The sequence below is a fragment of the Geotrypetes seraphini genome, chromosome 6 (assembly GCF_902459505.1).
Source record: "Geotrypetes seraphini chromosome 6, aGeoSer1.1, whole genome shotgun sequence".
Classification (NCBI taxonomy): domain Eukaryota; kingdom Metazoa; phylum Chordata; class Amphibia; order Gymnophiona; family Dermophiidae; genus Geotrypetes; species Geotrypetes seraphini.
This window is the reverse complement of record NC_047089.1, coordinates 245,479,511-245,504,618: the sequence shown is the minus strand read 5'-3', so window position 1 is coordinate 245,504,618 and position 25,108 is coordinate 245,479,511. Positions and strand designations below refer to the sequence as shown.

The window sequence follows — 25,108 nt, the reverse complement described above, 5'->3', positions numbered from 1 at the left end:
CATTCGCTCAGGAAGTCGCTGCTTCCCAGTGTCCACAGAGAAAAACGCTGCTTCCCAGCGTCCACAGAGAAAATCTCTGCTTGCCTGCTATCAGCCTAAAAATCGCTGAAAATATTGTTATTCTCCAAAAATTGCGAGTTTCAATATTAATAATGACGGCTGTTACAAAATAACCACGAATAACCTATAAAAAGTTATTCGTGCTTTCAATAGTAAAAACGGTGGCTGTTAGAAAAAACCCGCAAATAACATATAAACAGTTATTCACGGGTTTTCCATATTCGTGGCTATGTTCCGCCTGTAAGCACCGCAAATACGGAGGGAGGAGTGTACATCCACAGTTTTTTGTGTTCTCATCGCTTGGATTGCTTTTGCTGTGGAATATTGGGTCGTCTTTGTGCTTTTTGTTGGTTTGGATTACAAACACAGGTACAATCCACATATTTTCAAAAGTCAGATCTAAGAACATACGAACATAAGAAGTCGCCCCCTCTGAGTCAGACCAGAGGTCCATCTTGCTCAGCGGTCTGCTCCCGCGGCAGCCCATCAGGCCTAGTGCCTGAACAGTGGTCCCTGATTAATTTTATAACTTAACTCTAATCCCATCCCTATAATCTACCTCTACTCTTATCTGTACCCCTCAATCCCTTTGTCCTCCAAGTACCTATCCAAAGCTTCTTTGAACCCCTGTAGCGTGCTCCTGCTTATCACATCCTCCGGTAGCGCGTTCCATGTATCCACCACCCTCTGTGTGAAAAAGAATTTCCTGGCGTTTGTTCTAAACCTCTCCCCTTTCAATTTCTCTGAGCGCCCCCTTCTACTTGTTGATCCCCATAATTTGAAAAATCTGTCCCTGTCTATTTTTTCTATGCCCTTCATGATCTTGAAGGTTTCTATCATGTCTCCTCTAAGTCTCCGCTTTTCCAGGGAGAAAATGTAAGTAATCAAAACTACCCAAGTTGGTACAAACTTTGCAGGTAGGTTGTTTTTTTTTTTTAACTAATGTGGTTTGCATCAAAATCAAACCAAAACTTAACTACATGGGTGGTTTTGCTTAAGTGATTGCCTATGAAAAAAGGGACCTAAGATACCAACAGGATATAATGGATGCCTTAGCATTTAGGGCGCACTAATTCAGCGAACTTTTTTTTTCAGTTCAAAAATTTGTATTAGTTTAAAACAGGGGTGTCCAACCTGTGGCCCAAGGGCCGCATGCTGCCCCGTGAAGTATTCTGTGTGGCCCCAGTTGAGGGCGATGCAGTGATTTCCTTTGCTGCCTCTGGGTGTTTACCATCTTGCCTGCTCCCTCCTCTGTTTTGCTGCAGCGTTTGCGCATTTGTGAGGCCCCAGAAATTTTTGGGGGGGCCAATGCGGCCCAGGGAAGCCAAAAGGTTGGACACCCCTGGTTTAAAATATAAGATAACAGTATATTGGTGCAGAGAAACAAATTGCAGAGCAGTAAGGCATAGAATGAGAACAACTTCATCGTGAAATGCATCGCACACAGGTATCAAAGACGTAGGTGAATGCGATCACAGTAAGTGAGGACAGTAATGTCAGAACTACCGTATGTACTCGAATATAGGATGAGATTTTTGGGCCAAAAAAGGCTCAAAAATGGGGGTCTCGTCTTATATTTGGGCCATCATACAATGAAGACTCGACCTCCTCCCGGACGTTGCAGGCCTCAACCGGCCTGCCATATGACTTGGTAGGCCGGGACAGGAGGGATCCCTCCTGTCTCCCGTCCTGGCCGACTAACAATTTTTTTTAACCCCCCTCCGCGCTTACCTTTTGCGCCGTTTTTAATCCCTGGAGGTCTAGCAGTGTATGGGGCTGGAGCAATCTTTCCGCGCCCTGCCCCCATGGTGAACCTCTCCGTCCCATTTCGAGGCCAGCGGCGCACCCGACCGGGCTGAGCTTTTCATGCATCCTGCTCGGTCCCGCGCTGCTCTTGGAATGGCTACCGCCAGTTCTCGTCCCGCGCAAAAGTTAAGCACGGGGGGAGGGGGTTAAAAAAATTGTTAGCCGGGACGGGAGACAGGAGGCACCCCTCCTGTTCTGGCCTACCACTGGACCACCTGAGGGGGTAACAGGGTAGGAAGGTGAGACAGGGTGCAAAGCCTAGCAGGGAGTGAGGGGGGCTAGGTGACAGAGCCTGGCAGGGAGTGAGGGAGGCTGGGTACAGAGCCTGGCAAGGGAGGACATGAGGGAGGGGACACTGGGTGCAGATCGTGGCAGGGCATGGCACTTGAATATTAAGCCCCCATCTTAAATTCGAGTCAATAATTTTTCCTCCTTTTTGGGGGAGAAACGGGGGTCTCGACTTATATTCGAGTATATATGGTATTACAAGCAGATAATAACTTGTATATTCCAAAGGTCAAATACTGTATGATACATTGCAATGAGAATATAGAGGTGACCAAGTATGGTGAACTGAGAGTTAACCTTTTCATATTTAGCTGTTAAACACAGTGTATTTGTTGCAATCTGTGTTGGATAAGTTTTTCCAGTTATGTAACACATTTTGTAACGCATTTAGTGCATGAGGGGAAAAAGACCTTAATTCAGGCAGCGTGACTGCTATAAATATTATTATTGCAGGCCGTGGGCTCAATCTTAGGTCAAAACTCCAAATGCTTTTGTAAGCAATTATTTGGATAATAACTTTAAATATTTTTAACATTTATTTTAAAACATTTTCTTGAAGGAATCAAATACATATACAATAATAAAATACAGTAAGATATTCATTACAATTATATACACAGTTCTAATATTCCATATATATTTCTACAATTCGATAATTCCCAAACATATTACTATCATCCCCCATATTTCCTCCCCTCCCCCAGAACGGAAGATGACACAAATTACCAGGTGTTGAAATTAAATATTTTTAACATTTAAACATACGATAGCGTCTATTTTTAAAGAAGCACTTATCGTAGTCACAAACGCCACTGAGATGTTAACAGACATTTTGTTGGTTTGAACCTCAATTCACGTTGTGCTCCTTATTGCAGTAAAATCCCCTGACGAAGCCTAGTAAGGTGAAACGGAGTTCCCGTCAGGTAGTACAATGTAGGGCTTTTAACATCGCAGTGGCGTTTGTGGCTCAGATCAGTGCTTCTTTAAAAATAGATGCTATCTTATGCTTAAATGTTAAAAATATTTAAGGTTATTATCAAAATAATTACTTACAAAAGCATTTGGGGTTTTGATCTATGACTAACCGGTACCTAAGCTAAAAATCCTAGGTGTAACAATTGATGTAGATCTATCTTATCATGATCATATCAGTGTAATAGTCAAATCATGTTTTTACAGACTACGGCTTTTACGTTCAATCTCTACATTCTTGGATACTAAATCTCTCAATATTTTAATTCACTCTCTTATTATTTCCAAACTGGACTACTGCAATTCTCTTCTAATTAATATAACTCAAAAAGAAAATAGACGTCTCCAAATTATCCAAAATACAGCAATCAAACTAATTCATAACGCAAAGAAATTTGACCATGTCACCCCCTTATTAATTAAATCACACTGGCTTCCTATAACCCATAGAATTACGTTTAAAATTTTATTTCTGGTTTACAAAACTTTAACCTTCAGTGAACCTCAATATATTGCAAAAATGATTGTCCCACACAAAACTTTACGTTCTCTTAGATCCTCTTCATCACAATTGCTCTCAGTCCCTTCATTAAAAGTCATAGGCACTAGGCGAAATGATATATTTTCTGTAAAAGCCCCCACATTGTGGAACTCCCTTCCAAATTTCATTAAAAACGAAACTGACCTTGTTGCGTTTAAGAAAATTTTAAAAACTTACCTATTTCAAGACGCGTTTGACATATGAAATACCACCTTTTAAGGTCCAATATTCTTCCCAACCCATTATTACCCGATGTGCTTCCCCTTTGATGTCAATTTCTAACAAAGAACAAGATTGTAACTTTTCACCTTTCCTCCCCCCCTCCTGTTCGTCTAATTTTGTCTGTCTTATGAGTGACTACTGTAAACTAATTGTATTACCACATTCTGATGGTTTTTAACACTGTACATCGCTTAGATATTATTATAAGCGATTCATCAAATAAAGGTCAAACTTGAAACTTGAAACTTGAAACTTGACTGAGCCCACGAACTGCAATAATAATATTTATAGCATTCATGCTGCATGAATTAAGGTCTCGGAGGTCTTTTTTCCCCCTCATGCACTACAAATTGGTTCATAGACGAAATCGCGTGGGACAGTCGCACGAAGACAAAGCCGCTAAGACAAATGCGTGCTGGACGTCAGCTCACCGGATTAAAAGGTAACTTTAAATCACTCTGAGGGGGATGTGGGGGGGGGACCCCCCTCAATTTTACTTAGAAGTGTTGGCGCCGCCGTTGGAAGGTTTGGGGGGAACCCCTCCCCCATTAGAGAGGAAAGTGTAATTTTTCCCAGTGTTTTAGTGAAAAATTACAGTTTCTCCCCCCCCCCCAATGGCAGTGGCAACATTTCTAAGCAAAGTGGGGGGGGTTCCCCCCAAACCCCCCTCAGAGATCTTTACAGTAACCTTTTAATCCGGTGCGCTGACATCCTACATGCATTTGTCTTAGCGTCTTTGTCCGCGCGCGATTGTCCGGCACGCTTTAGTTCCGTCACCCTAAAAATTTTGTGCTGTCAAGCTGATGTCATTGTTTATTGTCGTTTGATTTTGAACATCGGCACAATTGCACTTCGGAGTGTGTATTTACCACGAGAGAGCACCAGTTTTGGGGGAGGCCATGGCTCCTGCGGCCTCCCCCGTTCCGACGCCTTTGTCGGACCCTAATTTTCCTATAGTCTGTGCTACCTTCCCTCCTATCTCTGTGACATTCTAGACCAGAGGTGGGCGACTCCGGTCCTCGAGGACCGTAATCCAGTCGGGTTTTCAGGATTTCCCCAACGAATATGCATTGAAAGCTTTGCAAATAGATCTCCTGCATATTCACTGGGGAAATCCTGAAAACCCGACTGGATTCCGGCCCACGAGGACCGGAGTTGCCCACCCCTGTTCTAGACCCAGTGCTAACGTAAATGAAGTGGTGCATTGCAGTAATTTTCAAGATCTAAGATCACACAATATTTTTAGCCCTAGACCAGACATATTATGACACGTTTTCCTTTAAAAAGTGATTCACACGTGTATTGCTTGATTTTCAGAAAGGGAGACCGTTTGCTGAAGATTAACGATTCCAGTGTGCAGTACCTAGAGCCAGAAGCCCTCATAAATCTGCTTGCGAAAGGATCAACTCATTTGGTAAATGTTAACGGGCTAGACCTGCCACTCCTACATTGGTCCTGCAAGAACCACAGCCGGTCAGGGTTTTCAACATGGCCACCATGAACGCGCATGAGATGAATTTACACATACCACCTCCATTTAACGTTATACTGTACCTGCTTAGAAACATAGAAAAATGACATCAGAAAAGGGCCATAGCCCATCAAGTCTGCCCACACTAATGACCCACCCCTCTAACTTTGCCCTCTTAGACATCCCATAGCCCATCAAGTCTGTCAACTCTGATGACCCTCCCCCAAATTTACCCTCTTAGAGATCCCACATGTGCATCCCATTTATTCTTAAAATCTGGCACGCTGCCGGCCTCGATCACCTGCACTGGGAGTTCATTCCAATGATCAACCACTCTTTCGGTGAAGAAATACTTCCTGGTGTCGCCGTGAAATTTCCCGCCCCTGATTTTTAGCGGGTGTCCTCTTGTGGCCGTGGGACCTTTAAGAGAGAAAATATTATCTTCCTCCTCGATACGACCGGTGATATATTTAAACGTCTCAATCACGTCTCCCCTCTCCCTGCGTTCTTCGAGAGAGTACATCCGCAATTTAGTCAGCCTCTCCCCGTATGAGAGATCCCTAAGTCCCGAGACCATCCTGGTGGCCATTCGTTGAACTGACTCAATTCTCGGCACATCTTTTCGATAGTGTGGCCTCCAGAATTGTACACAGTATTCCAGATGAGGGTTACCTGTTCAAAAAGAAGACACGTAGCCCCGCCACACTCCACGCCCAGCCCTGCCCCCAAACAAACTTTGTCTCTTCCCCGAGCTTGAGGCTGCAGTGTAGGGTTACCAGATGTCCGGACGGGGGTCTGGGGGTCCGGACGGTTTTTCGAAACCCAGCACTTTGTCCGGGTTATGGAAAGCTTTCCTTCGTGTAGGAGAGCATCCGCGCATGCATGGATACGATGCGATGACATCATGCACACGCGCGCGGGATGTCATTGCGTTGCATCCATCGATGTCCTGCCTGACGAGAGAAGGCAGTAGGGAGCGGGGCCTGGGGCAGGACTGGAGATGGGGCTTGGGAGGCATGACAGGGCATAACCGAGGCTTGACGGGGCGGAGATGAGTGGAACTGGGCGGGTCTAGGGGTCCGGACTTTCCAGACGGAAAACCTGGTAACCCTATGCATGTGGAGGGCCTCCAAGCACGCATGGATGCCATATGATGAAGTCACACACCTACGCGCCTTCGTGTCATGGCATCGCTTCGCTTCCGCATATGCTCGGAGACCTTCAAGACGCGGCCCCAAACTCGAGGCCTTCCAAAACCTGGACAAACTGCCGGATCCTGGAAATCCACCCCAGGCACCTGGACTGTCCTCTAAAAAGAGGACATGTCTGGGTTTTCCTGGACATCTGTTAACCCTATACTTGCTGCTTATTTTCTAACACTCACACTTAAAGCTTACAGGGCCCAAAACCAGCAAACATGGCCGCCTCTTCATTAACATATGTCTATTTCCTTCCACGAGCAAAAGGCACTCTAGTCATTTAATTTTATTCATATGTAATCTTTGCAGTCTATTATCATACCTTTAGCCTATCGTTGCCTCTCATTGGCTGTAATAATACCAATAAAATCGTAGTTCTCGCTCTTGTATTTAAGAACCGTTGTAATTATGGTTAGACTATTGTTATTCTGTCTTCCAACGCAGCCACTTGCTACACTTCCATTAATACAGATCACAGCTCCAAAGATTATAACGTGGCACAGTGGCATAGTAAGGGTAGTGGGGGGGCAGGCCTCCCTTGGTGCAATTTTGGTAGGGGCGCCAGCACCTCTCCGCCCCCCATCCCTCTGTTCCCCTCCCCCATACCTCATTAAAAATTTTCGCCAACATGAGCAACTATTCTAGCCTGCTGCTTGCACTTGGCCTCTGAAATCATTTCCGGGTTGCGGGGCCAGGAAGTGACATCAGAGGGAAAGCCAACACCGGCATGAGCAGTAGGCTGGAGAAGCTACTTGCACTGGCGAAGATTTAAAGAGATACGGGGTGGGAAGGGAGGGCGTGAATGTGGCGGGGGATGTGTGTGTGGAAGGAGTAGGGGGTGTAGAGGAGTGCGTGGGTGGGGAACGCTACCGCCCTGAACGCCTCCTACCCTCGCTATGCCACTGACTTGGCATGAGCTGGTATCATGCCACCCTTCTACTTAAATATTTATGCCGCTTACCAATATCTTTTGGAAATCAATCTAAGATTCTTGTGGTAGCTTTTAAAAGCTTGCGGAGTTTGGTACCCTCTTATTTATCTCAGCAAGTTGCACAATATTTCCCTTCTTGTGCTCTAAGACGGTGTATCGCAAAAAGCATGCCGTGGCACACTAGGTGGTTTCCTGAGATTTCAGGTATGCTGCGACACACAGGTGAGGAGAAGAGGTGCCGGTGCCGGCTGACTGCCTACAGAATGCGCCTCTCCTCTCCGACCCTCTTCTCTGCTGGTATCCCCCCTACTTGTGGCTTAGGGTCCATTGGGAGGGCCTTCACGCATGCATAGATGTCGGTGTGATGATTTCACGCATGCACTTGATGTTGTCATGGCGACGCCCGTGCACTTCCGGATGCCTGGAGCCACAGCCGCTACGTATAGTGTGCTGCGGCTCGACAAAATGTGCGGGACACTGCTCTAAGATCTAGCCCGAGCGGCTGTCTAACTTGTCCTTCTAACAGGGATTCTGGGTTTCTTCTGCTGGAGTAAGGGCCTTTTCAGGCGACGTGTACAACTAATGCAAAATGCAGCGGTCAGACTAATCTTCGGACTCAAGAAATTCGATCATGTATCGCCCTACTACCGGCAGTTACATTGGCTACCGATGGAAGCACGCATCAAGTTTAAATTCGCCTGCTTCTGCTTTAAAGCGCTAAACGGACTTGCCCCTAAATACATAACTGACCTTTTCTCCTTCTCTGCCAACAGACACAAGAGAAGCTTTCATTCCTACTTCGTTTCCCCCCCAGTTAGAGGTTGTAATCTGAAAAAACACCATGAACACCTTCTTTCACATCAAGCAGCATTGTGGGGTAAAGACCTAGAACAACTGCTTTCGCCCACGACTTATGAGGAATTCAGAAAACGTCTAAAAACTCAACTGTTCCTAAAGTATCGAGACAACTGACCCACTCATCTTCTTTCTCCTCCATAGTGATTCCTCTGTCCTATTAATCTCTTTCTCCTCAACAACGCATTTCTGGTCCTATTAACAATAGTGATTTACAATAGTGATACAATAGTGATTTACAATAGTGATACAATAGTGATTTACAATAGTGACACCATGAAAACCTTCTTTCACATCAAGCAGCATTGTGGGGTAAAGACTTAGATCAACTGCTTTCGCCCACTACTTATGAGGAATTCAGAAAACGTCTAAAAACTCAACTGTTCCTAAAGTATCTAGACAACTGACCCACTCATCTTCTTTCTCCTCCATAGTGATTCCTCTGTCCTATTAATCTCTTTCTCCTCAACAACGCATTTCTGGTCCTATTAACAATAGTGATTTACAATAGTGATACAATAGTGATTTACAATAGTGATACAATAGTGATTTACAATAGTGACACCATGAAAACCTTCTTTCACATCAAGCAGCATTGTGGGGTAAAGACTTAGATCAACTGCTTTCGCCCACTACTTATGAGGAATTCAGAAAACGTCTAAAAACTCAACTGTTCCTAAAGTATCTAGACAACTGACCCACTCATCTTCTTTCTCCTCCATAGTGATTCCTCTGTCCTATTAATCTCTTTCTCCTCAACAACGCATTTCTGGTCCTATTAACAATAGTGATTTACAATAGTGATACAATAGTGATTTACAATAGTGATACAATAGTGATTTACAATAGTGACACCATGAAAACCTTCTTTCACATCAAGCAGCATTGTGGGGTAAAGACTTAGATCAACTGCTTTCGCCCACTACTTATGAGGAATTCAGAAAACGTCTAAAAACTCAACTGTTCCTAAAGTATCTAGACAACTGACCCACTCATCTTCTTTCTCCTCCATAGTGATTCCTCTGTCCTATTAATCTCTTTCTCCTCAACAACGCATTTCTGGTCCTATTAACAATAGTGATTTACAATAGTGATACAATAGTGATTTACAATAGTGATACAATAGTGATTTACAATAGTGACACCATGAAAACCTTCTTTCACATCAAGCAGCATTGTGGGGTAAAGACTTAGATCAACTGCTTTCGCCCACTACTTATGAGGAATTCAGAAAACGTCTAAAAACTCAACTGTTCCTAAAGTATCGAGACAACTGACCCACTCATCTTCTTTCTCCTCCATAGTGATTCCTCTGTCCTATTAATCTCTTTCTCCTCAACAACGCATTTCCGGTCCTATTAACTCTCCTCTTCCCCCCTCTTAAATTCAATCAATTTGTACCTCACTTAATCTATTGTAAACCGCATAGAACTTAACGGTATTGCGGTATATAAACTCTTATTATTATTATTATTATTAGAATAGCCTTACTGGGTCAGACCAATGATCCATCAGCTCACGGTGGCCAATCCAGGTCCCTAGTACCTGGCCAAAACTCAAAGAGTAGCAACATTCCAGCATCTCAAAGAATAACAAGGTTCCGGAACCCCAATGAGAGCAACATTCCAGAGCTGAGATTGTGATGTCATAATGCCTCAGTCCACAGAGCCTCAGAGCCAACCTCAGCAGTGATATTACAATGGCTTCATTGTCCTATACTTGGCACAGTTAAGAACATAAGAACTCAACTGTTCCTAAAGTATCTAGACAACTGACCCACTCATCTTCTTTCTCCTCCATAGTGATTCCTCTGTCCTATTAATCTCTTTCTCCTCAACAACGCATTTCCGGTCCTATTAACTCTCCTCTTCCCCCCTCTTAAATTCAATCAATTTGTACCTCACTTAATCTATTGTAAACCGCATAGAACTTAACGGTATTGCGGTATATAAACTCTTATTATTATTATTATTATTAGAATAGCCTTACTGGGTCAGACCAATGATCCATCAGCTCACGGTGGCCAATCCAGGTCCCTAGTACCTGGCCAAAACTCAAAGAGTAGCAACATTCCAGCATCTCAAAGAATAACAAGGTTCCGGAACCCCAATGAGAGCAACATTCCAGAGCTGAGATTGTGATGTCATAATGCCTCAGTCCACAGAGCCTCAGAGCCAACCTCAGCAGTGATATTACAATGGCTTCATTGTCCTATACTTGGCACAGTTAAGAACATAAGAACTCAACTGTTCCTAAAGTATCTAGACAACTGACCCACTCATCTTCTTTCTCCTCCATAGTGATTCCTCTGTCCTATTAATCTCTTTCTCCTCAACAACGCATTTCCGGTCCTATTAACTCTCCTCTTCCCCCCTCTTAAATTCAATCAATTTGTACCTCACTTAATCTATTGTAAACCGCATAGAACTTAACGGTATTGCGGTATATAAACTCTTATTATTATTATTATTATTATTATTAGAATAGCCTTACTGGGTCAGACCAATGATCCATCAGCTCACGGTGGCCAATCCAGGTCCCTAGTACCTGGCCAAAACTCAAAGAGTAGCAACATTCCAGCATCTCAAAGAATAACAAGGTTCCGGAACCCCAATGAGAGCAACATTCCAGAGCTGAGATTGTGATGTCATAATGCCTCAGTCCACAGAGCCTCAGAGCCAACCTCAGCAGTGATATTACAATGGCTTCATTGTCCTATACTTGGCACAGTTAAGAACATAAGAACTCAACTGTTCCTAAAGTATCTAGACAACTGACCCACTCATCTTCTTTCTCCTCCATAGTGATTCCTCTGTCCTATTAATCTCTTTCTCCTCAACAACGCATTTCCGGTCCTATTAACTCTCCTCTTCCCCCCTCTTAAATTCAATCAATTTGTACCTCGCTTAATCTATTGTAAACCGCATAGAACTTAACGGTATTGCGGTATATAAACTCTTATTATTATTATTATTATTATTATTAGAATAGCCTTACTGGGTCAGACCAATGATCCATCAGCTCACGGTGGCCAATCCAGGTCCCTAGTACCTGGCCAAAACTCAAAGAGTAGCAACATTCCAGCATCTCAAAGAATAACAAGGTTCCGGAACCCCAATGAGAGCAACATTCCAGAGCTGAGATTGTGATGTCATAATGCCTCAGTCCACAGAGCCTCAGAGCCAACCTCAGCAGTGATATTACAATGGCTTCATTGTCCTATACTTGGCACAGTTAAGAACATAAGAACTCAACTGTTCCTAAAGTATCTAGACAACTGACCCACTCATCTTCTTTCTCCTCCATAGTGATTCCTCTGTCCTATTAATCTCTTTCTCCTCAACAACGCATTTCCGGTCCTATTAACTCTCCTCTTCCCCCCTCTTAAATTCAATCAATTTGTACCTCACTTAATCTATTGTAAACCGCATAGAACTTAACGGTATTGCGGTATATAAACTCTTATTATTATTATTATTATTAGAATAGCCTTACTGGGTCAGACCAATGATCCATCAGCTCACGGTGGCCAATCCAGGTCCCTAGTACCTGGCCAAAACTCAAAGAGTAGCAACATTCCAGCATCTCAAAGAATAACAAGGTTCCGGAACCCCAATGAGAGCAACATTCCAGAGCTGAGATTGTGATGTCATAATGCCTCAGTCCACAGAGCCTCAGAGCCAACCTCAGCAGTGATATTACAATGGCTTCATTGTCCTATACTTGGCACAGTTAAGAACATAAGAACTCAACTGTTCCTAAAGTATCTAGACAACTGACCCACTCATCTTCTTTCTCCTCCATAGTGATTCCTCTGTCCTATTAATCTCTTTCTCCTCAACAACGCATTTCCGGTCCTATTAACTCTCCTCTTCCCCCCTCTTAAATTCAATCAATTTGTACCTCACTTAATCTATTGTAAACCGCATAGAACTTAACGGTATTGCGGTATATAAACTCTTATTATTATTATTATTATTATTATTAGAATAGCCTTACTGGGTCAGACCAATGATCCATCAGCTCACGGTGGCCAATCCAGGTCCCTAGTACCTGGCCAAAACTCAAAGAGTAGCAACATTCCAGCATCTCAAAGAATAACAAGGTTCCGGAACCCCAATGAGAGCAACATTCCAGAGCTGAGATTGTGATGTCATAATGCCTCAGTCCACAGAGCCTCAGAGCCAACCTCAGCAGTGATATTACAATGGCTTCATTGTCCTATACTTGGCACAGTTAAGAACATAAGAACTCAACTGTTCCTAAAGTATCTAGACAACTGACCCACTCATCTTCTTTCTCCTCCATAGTGATTCCTCTGTCCTATTAATCTCTTTCTCCTCAACAACGCATTTCCGGTCCTATTAACTCTCCTCTTCCCCCCTCTTAAATTCAATCAATTTGTACCTCGCTTAATCTATTGTAAACCGCATAGAACTTAACGGTATTGCGGTATATAAACTCTTATTATTATTATTATTATTATTATTAGAATAGCCTTACTGGGTCAGACCAATGATCCATCAGCTCACGGTGGCCAATCCAGGTCCCTAGTACCTGGCCAAAACTCAAAGAGTAGCAACATTCCAGCATCTCAAAGAATAACAAGGTTCCGGAACCCCAATGAGAGCAACATTCCAGAGCTGAGATTGTGATGTCATAATGCCTCAGTCCACAGAGCCTCAGAGCCAACCTCAGCAGTGATATTACAATGGCTTCATTGTCCTATACTTGGCACAGTTAAGAACATAAGAACTCAACTGTTCCTAAAGTATCTAGACAACTGACCCACTCATCTTCTTTCTCCTCCATAGTGATTCCTCTGTCCTATTAATCTCTTTCTCCTCAACAACGCATTTCCGGTCCTATTAACTCTCCTCTTCCCCCCTCTTAAATTCAATCAATTTGTACCTCGCTTAATCTATTGTAAACCGCATAGAACTTAACGGTATTGCGGTATATAAACTGTTGTTATTATTATTATTATTCAGGTGCTGCCCCTTCTTTGCAGAACAGTCTAGCGCAGGAATTGTACTTGCAACAGCGAGAAAACTGAAAACTTGGTTATTTTCTCAGATCTAGTAGCCAGTTTATACTAGAAGAGATTTAAAGTCATAATGATTTTGGAAGGGCTAATGGGATGCTTAGTACGTATGGAGTGGTGCTGCTTTGCTTAAAAGTGTTTTTTGTATTCATTTTTTATGTTTTATTTTGTGGGGTATTTTGAGGTGGTTTTTTTTTTTTTTTTTTTTTTTACTAATTTCATTTTATTGCATATTGGGGTATATTCTAAATATAGAGGGGCATTTTCGATTGGATGTCTAAGTCTGCGTTTAGACATTTGGGAAAGATGTCTAGAAATCCAGTAGAGAGAACGTCCATTCTGAAAACAGCAAGATGTCTATCTTTTTTTTTTTTTTTTTGAATGACCCTATGTAGACGTTTTGGTCCTTAGTACGTCTATCTTTTTTGGCCATTCTCAAATATAAAGACGTCCACATGAAAAACGCACACAATTAATATTTTCAGACATTCAAGCAGTCAGCATTCTTAGCAAACTGTTCACGGACAGCTGAGTATTCCTGAGCACAGCAGAGGGGCATGCTAAGGATTACTGCAGAGAATGTCATAATAAAAGCCCCAAGTACAGATGTCACTACAATTTGCTTCTATTGTATGGTGAGCCCTCAAAACCCTACTGTACCAACATAAAGATTACCCCTGCAAGCATAAAGCTCTTGTGGTATATAATAATAACAATAGCAGTTTATATACCGCAGGACCGTGAAGTTCTATGTGGTTTACAATGATTAAAAATGCTACAAATTGTTACAAAAACTGGTGTGTAACAGCTCCAGAGATCGGTTATTGTGGGCAAGATTGTGCGAATCAGCTACCTAAGTACTTCAGGAACAGATATTACATTACATTACATTAGAGATTTCTATTCCGCCAATGCCTTGCGGTTCAAGGCGGATTACAAAAGAATTGCAAAAAAGGTATTACACTTCTCCCTCCGGATTCGCGGGGGATAGGGGCAGAGCCGGACCGCGAATGGCGAAAAACCGCGAATATCCGGCTCTGACCCACCCCCGCCTCCCTCCCGCCTTCCCGGCCTTACCTGATGGTCTAGCGGACTTTCGGGGCAGGAGCGATCTTCCTATGCTCCTGCCCCATGCAGATCGCCATTAGGAAATGGCTGCTGTGAGTTCCTGTAGTCTCTCGAGACTACGACGGGAACTCCCTACAGCTATTTCCTGATGGCGATCTGCACGGGGCAGGAGCATAGGAAGATCGCTCCTGCCCCGAAAGCCCGCTAGACCACCAGGTAAGGCAGGGATGCCGGGGGGAAGACTTAAGGATGTTTTTTTTTTTTTCTTTTTTCCCCCTCCCCCAAAAATCGTGAATATGTGAAATCGCGATTACTGAAACCGCGAATGGGGAGGGGGAAGTGTACATGAAGAAGATATCTGGTAATTTCAAGAGGAGATGAAGAGTAGATGAGGTTGCTTTGGGGAATCGGGAAGGTATTGGGAATTGGGAAAGAGCTAGCGGTATTGAGTCGTTTGCAGGAATTTCTTGAAGAGTAGACTCTTTATTTCTTTTCTGAATGTTTTGTAGTCTGGGGTCATAATTTTGTTTTTAGGTGTCTCCTAAATTCCCCATAAGTATTAGCAAGCCTAAGTAGTTGTTCCAGATCTTTACCCCATAATGCTCCCTGATGTGAGAAAAGATGTTGATGATGTCTTTTAAATTTACATCCTCTAACCGGTGGGGAAACAAAATTCAAGTGTGTGCTTCTCTTATGTCCACTGGTTGAGAAAGAGAAAAGGTCAGTTATATATTTAGGGGCTAAACTGAATAGTACCTTAAAGCAAAAACATCCAAACTTAAACTTCACATGGGCCTCCATCGGCAGCCAATGCAGAAGTCGGTAGGAAGGAGTTACGTGATCGAACTTCTTCAACCCCAAAATCAGCCTGACCGCCGCATTTTTGCACCAGTTGTAATCGCCGCATATTCTTCTGGGAAATTGTCAGATAGGCGATATTACAGTAGTCAAGTTGGCTCAGTATAAGGGATTGCACCAGAATTTTAAATGATGAAACATCAAAATGTGCTCTAGGTGGGTACAGTAAGTTTGGGTGGATTTTGGAGGGCTCACCATAAGCAAGTTATATTATTATTATTATTAGGTTCTTATATCCCGCCATACCCAAAAAGTTCTAGGCGGTTCACATCCGTTACATTAGGATCCGGTCTGAACACGGATTTACAAAAATTTTGTCGGAATTGCGGGTAGCGCAGAAGGAGGCAAAGTAGTTTTAGCACAGGTTTATCATAGTTGGGTTAGAAGATAAAAAGGAGGGAGTGGGAAACCAGAAGAGGGGGGGGGGAGAGGGAGGTGGGGGTGGGGGAGGGGTTGGAGTGTTATAGTGACATCTGCTTGGGACTTTTAATGTGATGTGTCTCTACAGCAGTGGTCTCAAACTCAAACCCTTAGTGGAGCCACATTTTGGATTTGTAGGTACTTGGAGGGCTGCAGAAAAAATAGTTAATGTCTTATTAAAGAAATGACAACTTTGCATGAGGTAAAACTCTTTATACTTTATAAATCTTTCCTTTAACAGTTAAACTATAAAGAGTTTTACCTTATGCAAAATTGTCATTTCTTTAATAAGACATTAACTATTTTTTCTGCGGCCCTCACATTTAAAGTTCAATATCTTTTGTTTCTCAAAACTGACACATTTCAATCACTATATTGAAAATAAAATCATTTTCCCTACCTTTGTTGGCTGGTGACTTTATTTTTCTGTGCATTTAACTGTTTCCAGGGTCTTCTAGTCCTTTGACTGGTTTTCTCTCCGTCTTCACTTTCTGCCTTGCATCCATCTTTGGCATTAACTTAATATTCAATTTTTCTGCTTTCTTTTCAAAATCTATGTTTTCATGTCTTACCTTCCCTTCTATCTCTCTCTTCTTCTGTCCCTATTTCCATGGTCTGACATCTCTTTCTTTCCTTTCTCTCCATCCATCCCTCCTTCCTTCCTTTCCCCTGGTCTGGCATCTGTCTCCTTCCCTCCCCCAACTTTTTATTTCTTTCACCCTGCCTCCTTCTTTCTTTCTCTCTCTATCCATGCCCCCATTCTTTCTATATGTCTGTCTTTCTCTCTCTCTCCGTGCCCCCTTTCTTTCTTTTTTCTTTCTCCATGCCCGCCCTTTCTCTCTCCATGCCCCTTTCTGTCTGTGTCCCGTTTCCCTTCTTTCTTTCTGTCTCTCTGTCCCCCCCTTTCTTTCATTACTTCTCCCTGCCCTCCCCCAAGCCACCACCATTGGGGAACAGGCCGCCACCGCCGTAATCAGGTAACAGGCCGCCACAGCCGCAATCGGGGAACAAGCTGCCGCCGCCACAATCGGAGAACAGACCGCCACCGCCGCAATCGGGGAACAAGCTGCCGCCACCACAATCAGACAGCGATTGGCCGGCCCGGAACTTCCTCCCTGACATTAGAATTGAACGTCGGGTGGCGAGAATTGGTCGGCTCCGAGCTAGGGAAGATATGCAGGGAGAACTAAGACCTCGGGCGCTGGCCTGTTCCCCGATTGCGGTGGCTTGGGGGAGGGCAGTGGGAAGGGAAGCAGATTAGGGTCCCCTGCTTTAGGCAAGGACAGATTGCGGGCCGCAAAATAGTTCCGGGGGGGGGGCCGCATGCGGCCCACGGGCCGCGTGTTTGAGACTGCTGCTCTACAGTAACCTTTAGACTAGAGTCCCTCTGTGGAGATGTAGGGAGGGCAGTGCTGAAAAATTCTCAGCCCAAGCAACTTCCTAAATCTGACGTTATTTTGGCCACTGTAGCTGAAAAGAGGGTTAGTTTAGTTTATTTCATTAGTGTTTACAAATTAGCACGTTGCAAAACGAAACTAACCCTCTTTTCAGCTACATAGGCTGAACTTTAGATTTAGGAAGTTGCTTGGGCTGAGAACTTTTCAGCACCGCCCTCCCTACATCTCCACAGAGGGACTCTAGTCTAAAGGCTACTGTAGAGACACATCACATTAAAAGTCCCAAGCAGATGTCACTATAACTTGTATGTGAGCCATATTAATCTGGTGAACTCAATCTTTCTTCGATCAGGCATATGTTTCCCTAAGAAGATATTATAGAAATTAGGAAGTCCTTTTTAAGATTACTTCATTCTGAAGATTCTTAAGGCTCCTGAAGCAGGCCATTTTGGCCGAAACATGTACATGTCGAGTCATGAGTCATTGAGGTTTTTTGGAAGAATAAAGAACTTTTTTTTAAGAAAGATTGAGCTCAACAGTCTTCATTGGACGTCTCCACTTCTTGTTTTATGTCATTGAGTCTTGTGGATTTGGTTCTCCTGTTCTCTGTTCCAGCCAAAAGTTACTTTTAAAGAGCTCCGACGTGGGGTGTGAGGGGGGAACCCCCAGTTTACTTCATACTCTTCGCGCCTCCATTATAGAGTAAACTTAACTTTTTCCAAATTTTTTGGGAAAAAGTTAAGTTTTCTCTATAATGTGGGGGGTTGCACCCCCCCCCAATGGCAGCGCAAAGAGTATGAAGTAAACTAGGGGGTTTCCCCCCCCCCACACCCCCGTCGGAGCTCTTTAAAAGTAACTTTTTCGGCGACGCGCTGGGATCTTGCGCCAAATTGTCGGCACGCTGAAGTCTCGCGCACTTTTGTCCCGTCACCGTTCCAGCCATGTGAATCTGTCATACAGCCTGGAAAATACTGATGTTTTCACCACATCTTTGGGTGGTGGAAGGGGGGTCGGTGACCACTGGGGAGAAAAGGGGGGTCATACCTTAATCCCTCCAATGCCCATCTGGTCAGTTTGGGCACCTATTTAGCATTTAGAATGCTCTGAAAACAGGTTTAGCTCCAAACGTCTAAAAAAAAAAAAGCCCAGGACGTTTTGTTAAAGGCTTGATTATGGCTGCCAAGCGTCCGAGTCCTAAGGCCACCCAAAACCAGCCTCTAACGTGCCCCTTAAGACTTGGATGCATTGGGGACAAAATGACCAGAAAGATGTCTAGAAGGTCTGTTTTGAGAATTCCCACTTGGACGTTTTGACTAGTAAGACATCCAAGTGCTCGTTTATGCCGTTTTTTAGACGTCTATCTTTTTTGAAAATGAGCCCGATGGCGTCTAAAAAATTGGTGCCAAAAAGTGTTATTCTACAAATCGTGCTTAAAGTTAGGCGAACTTTATAGAATAGCGCTAATGCCCGTGCCTAACTTTAGACGCGGATGTCCGTATTCTATAACCACCTGTGTAACTTAAAGGAACGCCCCCCTCCCCCCTTTTGACTCAGGCATAAAATTTAGACGCAGATCCCATGCTTAAATTTACGCACGCAATTTGTCATTGAGTCTAATTAATGCCAATAATCTAATATAATAAAACAGTAAGCCGCGCATGCGCACTTCCTATGCGTGCGCCGGTTTTCCGTGAGCTGTAGCAACCCATAGGAAGTGCGCATGCGCGGCTTACGGTTCTGTTTTTCGGTCTGGCCTGCTCCCTGCCGTATTGCATTTTTTAGTTGAAAGACGCAGCGGTGGCTCCTCTCACGATCCCCGCCTGCATCGGACTTCCGACGCAGGTGGGGATCATGAGTGGAGCCACCGCCGCATCTTTCAACTAAAAAAAAATATGGCAAGGAGAGCAGGCCAGACCAGACCGAAGCTCAAGACCGCGGGAAGGGAAGGGAAGGGGGGGCCGACAAAGAAAAGGACTCCAGCCGCGAGGAGCCGAACGGAGCAGCCAGATCGCAGCAGGCCAGAGCGCGGGGGAGGGGCCGAACGGAGCAGGCAAGATCGCGGTAAGAGAAGGGAAGGGGTGGGGGAAATGCTGCAACTGCTGCACAGGGACCTAGAGGGGAAGACAAATACCGCTGCTGCTGCACAGGGAAGTCGGGGGGGGGGGGGAGGGAAATGCTGTTGCAGGGAAGTGGGGTGGAAATACTTCTGCACAGGGAAATGGAGGGAAAGAATGACAGACAGACAGCAGGAGGGAGGGAGACAGACAGAAAGGAAGAAAGACACAGGGGCAGGGAGAGGGACAGAAAGACAGACAGAAAAAGGGAGCCAAGGAGAGAGAGAGAGAGACAGCGGGAGAGAGAGAGAGAAAGAAAGAAAGACAGACAGACATATATTCTAGCACCCGTTAATGTAACGGGCTTAAAGACTAGTTGCTAGATAAAATAATAATTATTGGAGCTAATTAACCTGCTATTCGATTAAATTGTGCGCACAAATCAGGTACACGTCCAAATTTACGAGCGCAATTTTCAGCTCTTTTATAGAATTAGTGGGATTATGACTACTTTTAAGTGTTGTTTGCTGTCCATATAAAACAGGTTATAAAAGCCAATTAATTTAAATTCATTTGCAGACCGTCCACAGGCCCCCGCAAATAGTGGATCGACCAACTCCCTCCCTGAAAGAGCTTTTTCAGCCCTTTGAAAAGAAACAAGGGATCCTTCAATTTACCTTTGAGATGGTCCAAAAAGAAGGCGCTTCCGCCACCCAGGAAGCAGTTGGCCTTGCCGATCACCGCGGGCCGTGCCTGGAGCGCCCAGGGATAGCTGGAGATGAGGAGGACAAAGACCAAGAGGAGGAGGAAGCCCAGAGCCAGAATAAAAAGTCTGAATCCAATGTCACTTGGATACTGCTGTTAAAGCAAGCTACCATTTCGATGATAAGAGGAAGGGGTGACGAACAGTCTTGCGTGGCGCCCTGTGAGGACTGCAAGATGAGCAGCTGCGAGGAAACGAACTTGGTGGTGGTTTCTGTGGAACAGCTGCAGATCAGTAAGTTGTGGAGCTGATTCGTTTTGTCTCACTTATCCCTTTTTGAACTTTCTGAAGCTTAGAGGAGGTTTCTGAATCGATAGGAATCATTTGAAAAGGGGAATAAACATCGGTGGCCACCTCTTTGAGAGGGCTTTTGACGCCTAATTCCTCTCCCCTTGGGTCCTGCATCCCTAGGGTTAACAGATATCTCCGGACATGTCTTCCGTTTGAGGACATATCCGGGGGTCTGGACGGCTTTTCAACCCCCCGGCACTTTGTCTGGGTTTTGAAAAGCTTCCGACGTCGGGACGGCATCTGCGAATGCCCGGATACAATGCAGTGATAATAATAATAGTAATAATTTTATTTTGTATACCGCCATACCCAGGGAGTTCTAGGCAGTTCACAGCAGATAGATTCAGTACAAACAGTGCAGTTGAGGTTGACAACAAAAACCAGCAAAGCAATTATAAAAAGTAACATACTGGTTATACGTCTACAATTTAAGTGAAGAGTGCAAAAAAATACATGCAACATGTACAACGAGAACAAAGTACAATAAGTACAAGGAATAAGGACATGCATAAGTACATGCAGCAAAATACATACAATGGATACAATAGGTACATGCATACAGTTTAAGAGAAGGAGAACTGCATACACGCCATAAGGAAAGAGCCTAAAAGGAAAAAGTATGCAAGCCGTAAGGAGGGAGCCACAATCCTAGAAGCGTGAGAGGGGAAGGTCATGTGGTATGATTAAGGATTCGGTCTGTTGAATAGCTGAGTTTTAATCTGCTTTCCAAAACTGAGATATGGCCGTACGCGCGACATCATCATGCTGCATCCGCGTGCACGCGCGGATGCTGTCTTGACGCACAAACATTTTCAATGGCGTTTCCCTCTTAACTTTGACGTCAGTAGGGAATCTACCAGCGCTTAAGTTAAGGCACCGTTTATAGAATTTCCCTCTACAAATTAATGCCAACTAGCATCGCTTAAGGGTTATAATTGGTACTTATATGCCAATTGGTGCCTAATTTAACAATTAACCCCCCCCCCCCTTTCATGAAGCCGCGTTAGCGTTTTTTTGTCACCAGCCGCGGTGGTAAAAGCGCCAACACTCATAGAATTTTTATGAGCGTCGGAACTTTTACTGCTATGACATCAATAAAAAACGCTAATGCAGCTTCATAAAAAGGGGGGGAGGGGAGAGATTAAGTTAGGTGTACAATTGTCTTTATTTTATACCTTGTGTGTCCAAATTTGCACACTAGTATCACTATAAATTGTTACTACTTGTTTTCAAAACATTGATTGGCAGGAAATCTCCAGTTTCTAAGACTCCCTTTGTATTTATCGACCAACACGGAACTTACGTTCCTTGAACAGAAATGTCCTGGTGGACCCATCTGTTTGTGAAATTCACCATGGGGAATAGAGGAAATGTCTAGTCTACTTCAGGGTCTCTCAACTCGGTCCTGGAGGACCCCCGTTGCCAGTCAGGTTTTCAGGGTATCCACAATGAAGATGCATGAAAGAAATTTGCCTATAATGGAGGCAGTGTAGGCAAATCGAGTTTATGCATCTTCATTGTGGATATCCTGAAAACCTGACTGGCCAAGGGGGTCCTCCAGGACCTAGTTGAGAAACACTGGTCTACGTGAATGGACCACAGTTATGGAACTAATTTTCCGAGCAACCGCGAGGGCTTGGTGATGTTGACTGTTTCAAGTTTTTTTTTTTTAAACATTCTTGTTTAGGAAGGTATATCAATGCTGATTTTCTATATTTATTTTTTAAATTAAGTGTTTTGAAGTTTTTAAAGTAATTGCTGTTATAATGCATTTATCTGTTATAAATGATGTTGGAATCCGCCTAGAAATGTTGATAGAGCGGAATATAAATTTTTAAAATAAATCATAATAAATAAACATGATCTTTCTTTTGCCTTTAGTCCTGGTTGTCTAATGTCAAACCCGGTTGACTCCATGTTTCTGTATTACAGCCGAGTCTGACCAGAGTGGTCTTGGCCTGATTCTGAGACTGGTGTCAGCTGCCGAAAATAAAAGCGTTTGTGACCTAAGGAAACAGCCCTTAGCTAAGCTGCTGGACAAATTGCACATATGTGAGAAGAAGAAGACAGAATCGGGTTGGTATCGTAGTTAGGGTTACCAGATTTTCTGCAATTCTATAAACGATGCCTAGCAGTTGATTTGACAACCACGCTGACCGGCGCCTAGGAGTTAGGTGCTATTAGACGCCGTTTGTAGAATCCGGCGCATTGTTTCAGAAGCAGTCTGAGCTCTGATCAGGGAGGGAAAACCATCAGTTGCGGGCTGCTGTGCTTGGCCCACTCTGGAACAGGAAGTTGACATCAGAGGGGGCGGGGTCAGCAGAGCCGATGGCCATGCGCAGGCAGACTGGAGATCTACAACCGCTCCAGCACACCTGTGCTTCCTGCACTCAGGGTGGGCCACCCCCATATACACCCCTGCCTTTGGTTTGCTACTGCTCTGTCCACCTAAAATCCCTCCCTGCACATGACATGTCCACTGGTGTAGCCAAGAGTGAATGGGAAAGGGAGGAAAAATTAAGATGCACCCCCCCATAAAGCCATCTCTCCCAAGGTAGTGCTGACTGGGTGGGGTGGGATGGAGGAGGAGGAGGAGATGCCCCTTTAAACCTCCAGGAAACAAATCCTGTAAAATGCAATTACGTTCCAGACCTATATAGAAAAACTGTCATAGCAACAGAAATAGAAACTGAAATGCAAGATATCAGAGATGCACCTTTCCTACAGCAATTAATAAATTCAGAAAACAATACCTTATTTTCTACCTTTGTTGTTTCTCTTTTCCGTGTTTATTTGGTTTTTCTCAACTCTCTTTCCAGGGTCTCCTCTCATTTTGACATTTCTTCTTTCTCCAAGTCCATTATCCATCTTTCATCCCTATCCCCATCCTCTCCTCATGTTCAGCACCTGCCCTCTTAGTGTCCCTATCCCTCTCCTGAGTCCAGCATCCCTTCTGTGTTCCTGTCCCTCCATTTAGTCAGCTTGTCACCTCTCTTTTCTCCTCCTTCCACACCCCCCACTCTGGGCCCAGAGTCTCTCCTTCTCCTTCCCCCTCCACATACCGGCATCACTCTCCCTCCTCTGGGTCAGCATCTCTCTCCCCCTCACTGCATCTACCGACTGTCCACTGCAGAATTTAAGAGTCCAGAGGGGGGGGGGGGAAGGAAAGGGGAAGAGATGCTGAGAATTGTGGGAATGCAACAGCAGGCAGCTTATACCATTAGCTAGCCCTGGGCATTTTTCTGGGCATGCTCAATTGTAACTATGCCCTTCTTTGGTCATGTCATTGTGCATTCTTTATACTGGGGTAGGGTTACCAGATGTTCGGATTTCCACAGACCTGTCCTCCTTTTGAGGACATGTCCGGGGGTCTGGACCGCTTTTCAAAACCCGGAAGTCCGCGCATACGCTGTCGTAGGTGCGTGTGATGTTATCACATAGCATCTGCGCATGCATGGACTTCCTCCCTGCCCGACAAGAGCAGGCAGCGGGGGGCGGGGTGGGGATGGACATAATTAGGTGGGCCTGAGGGCGGTGCTAGGGAGCCTGATTTTCTGAAAGGAATCTATGGTAACCCTATACTGGGCTATACATATTCAAGTCTTCGTGGTGTAAGGATTACCATATTTTTGACCTGAAAAAAGAGTTGACATGACCCTGCCCCAACCCACTCCCTGCTCTGCCCTCACTATGCCCCTGGCCTAGCTCCCCAGAAGCTAGTTTGGCAGGGCCGGCTGACAAGGAATCCGGTGGCTCTCCCCTTCTTATCTCCTCAACTCTGTAATTCTATTTTCTTTGGGCTGCCGGCAACTCAGCGACATGAGACTGCTGCCGTCGGCCTGCCCCGGAAGTCGCTTCTTTGCTGCGACTTCCTGTTCCTGTATAGGCGGGACCTGCAGAGAGGCAGCTTCCGGGGCAGGCCAACGGCAGCCGGCTCACGTCGCTGATCTGCTGGCGGCCCGAAGAAAACAGAATTGCAGCGCCGAGGAGGTCAGAAAGGAAAAGCCACCGGATTCCTAGAAAGCTAGCCCCGTCAAATCCGGACAGACTTCACAATTTAAAAGCTCATCTGGGTGTCCAGACAGTCCTCTAAAAAGGGGACATGCCCGGGTTTTCCTGGACATATGGTAGCCCTAAGTACTGTAAGACTTGAATGTTTATACCTTGGAGGAAGAGAGACGGTTCATAGACAACGGCGCGAAAGACAAAAGCATGCGCCAACAATTGAGCACAGCGCGCGCCGCCACACCGCTCTAAATTACAGTTTTTAGGGGCTCCGACGGGGGGTTTGTTGGGGAACCCCCCCCCCAGTTTACTTAATAGACATCGCGCTGGCGTTGTGGGGGGTTTGGGGGGTTGTAACCCTCCACATTTTACTGTAAACTGAACTTTTTCCCTAAAAACAGGGAAAAAGTGAAGTTTTCAGTAAAATGTGGGGGGTTACAAGTAACCCCCCCACCCCCCACAACGCCCCCACAACGCGGTGCGATGTCTATTAAGTAAAGTGTGGGGGGGTTTCCCCCCACGCCCCCCCCCCGTCGGAGCACTAAAAACAGTAATTTAGAGCGGCGCGCGCGGCGCTCAATTGTCTGGGCGCGCTTTTGACCCGACACCGGAGAGACAGGGGAGGTATGATACAGACATTTCAATTCTGGAAATATAGTGCAATCCCCCTGTGGAATGAAAGTGTAGCGTGTTTAGGTGAGATTCCACAGGGGATTACTGACAGTGGTTCAATTCCTGGTGTTCCGGGATAGGCGCCCTTTATAAAATAACTTGTAGTGACGATATCCGCACCCAACTTTAGATGCAGGTATTTATACCAGCTTAGGGTTACCGGATTTTCCTTTGGGAAAATCCAGACTCAT

General features: G+C 44.7%; 1 protein-coding gene across 1 annotated transcript in view; it reads left to right on the top strand.

Moving 5' to 3' along the window:
• LOC117362118 overlaps positions 1-25,108 on the top strand; it is a 33,002-nt gene that overhangs the window by 1,915 nt on the left and 5,979 nt on the right. Inside the window, exons 2-4 of the mRNA XM_033947957.1 lie at positions 5,207-5,303; positions 19,766-20,183; positions 22,173-22,316. Of these exons, the coding sequence (XP_033803848.1) occupies positions 19,871-20,183; positions 22,173-22,316 (457 nt within the window). The 5' untranslated portion in view covers positions 5,207-5,303; positions 19,766-19,870. The remainder of the gene's footprint in view (positions 1-5,206; positions 5,304-19,765; positions 20,184-22,172; positions 22,317-25,108) is intronic.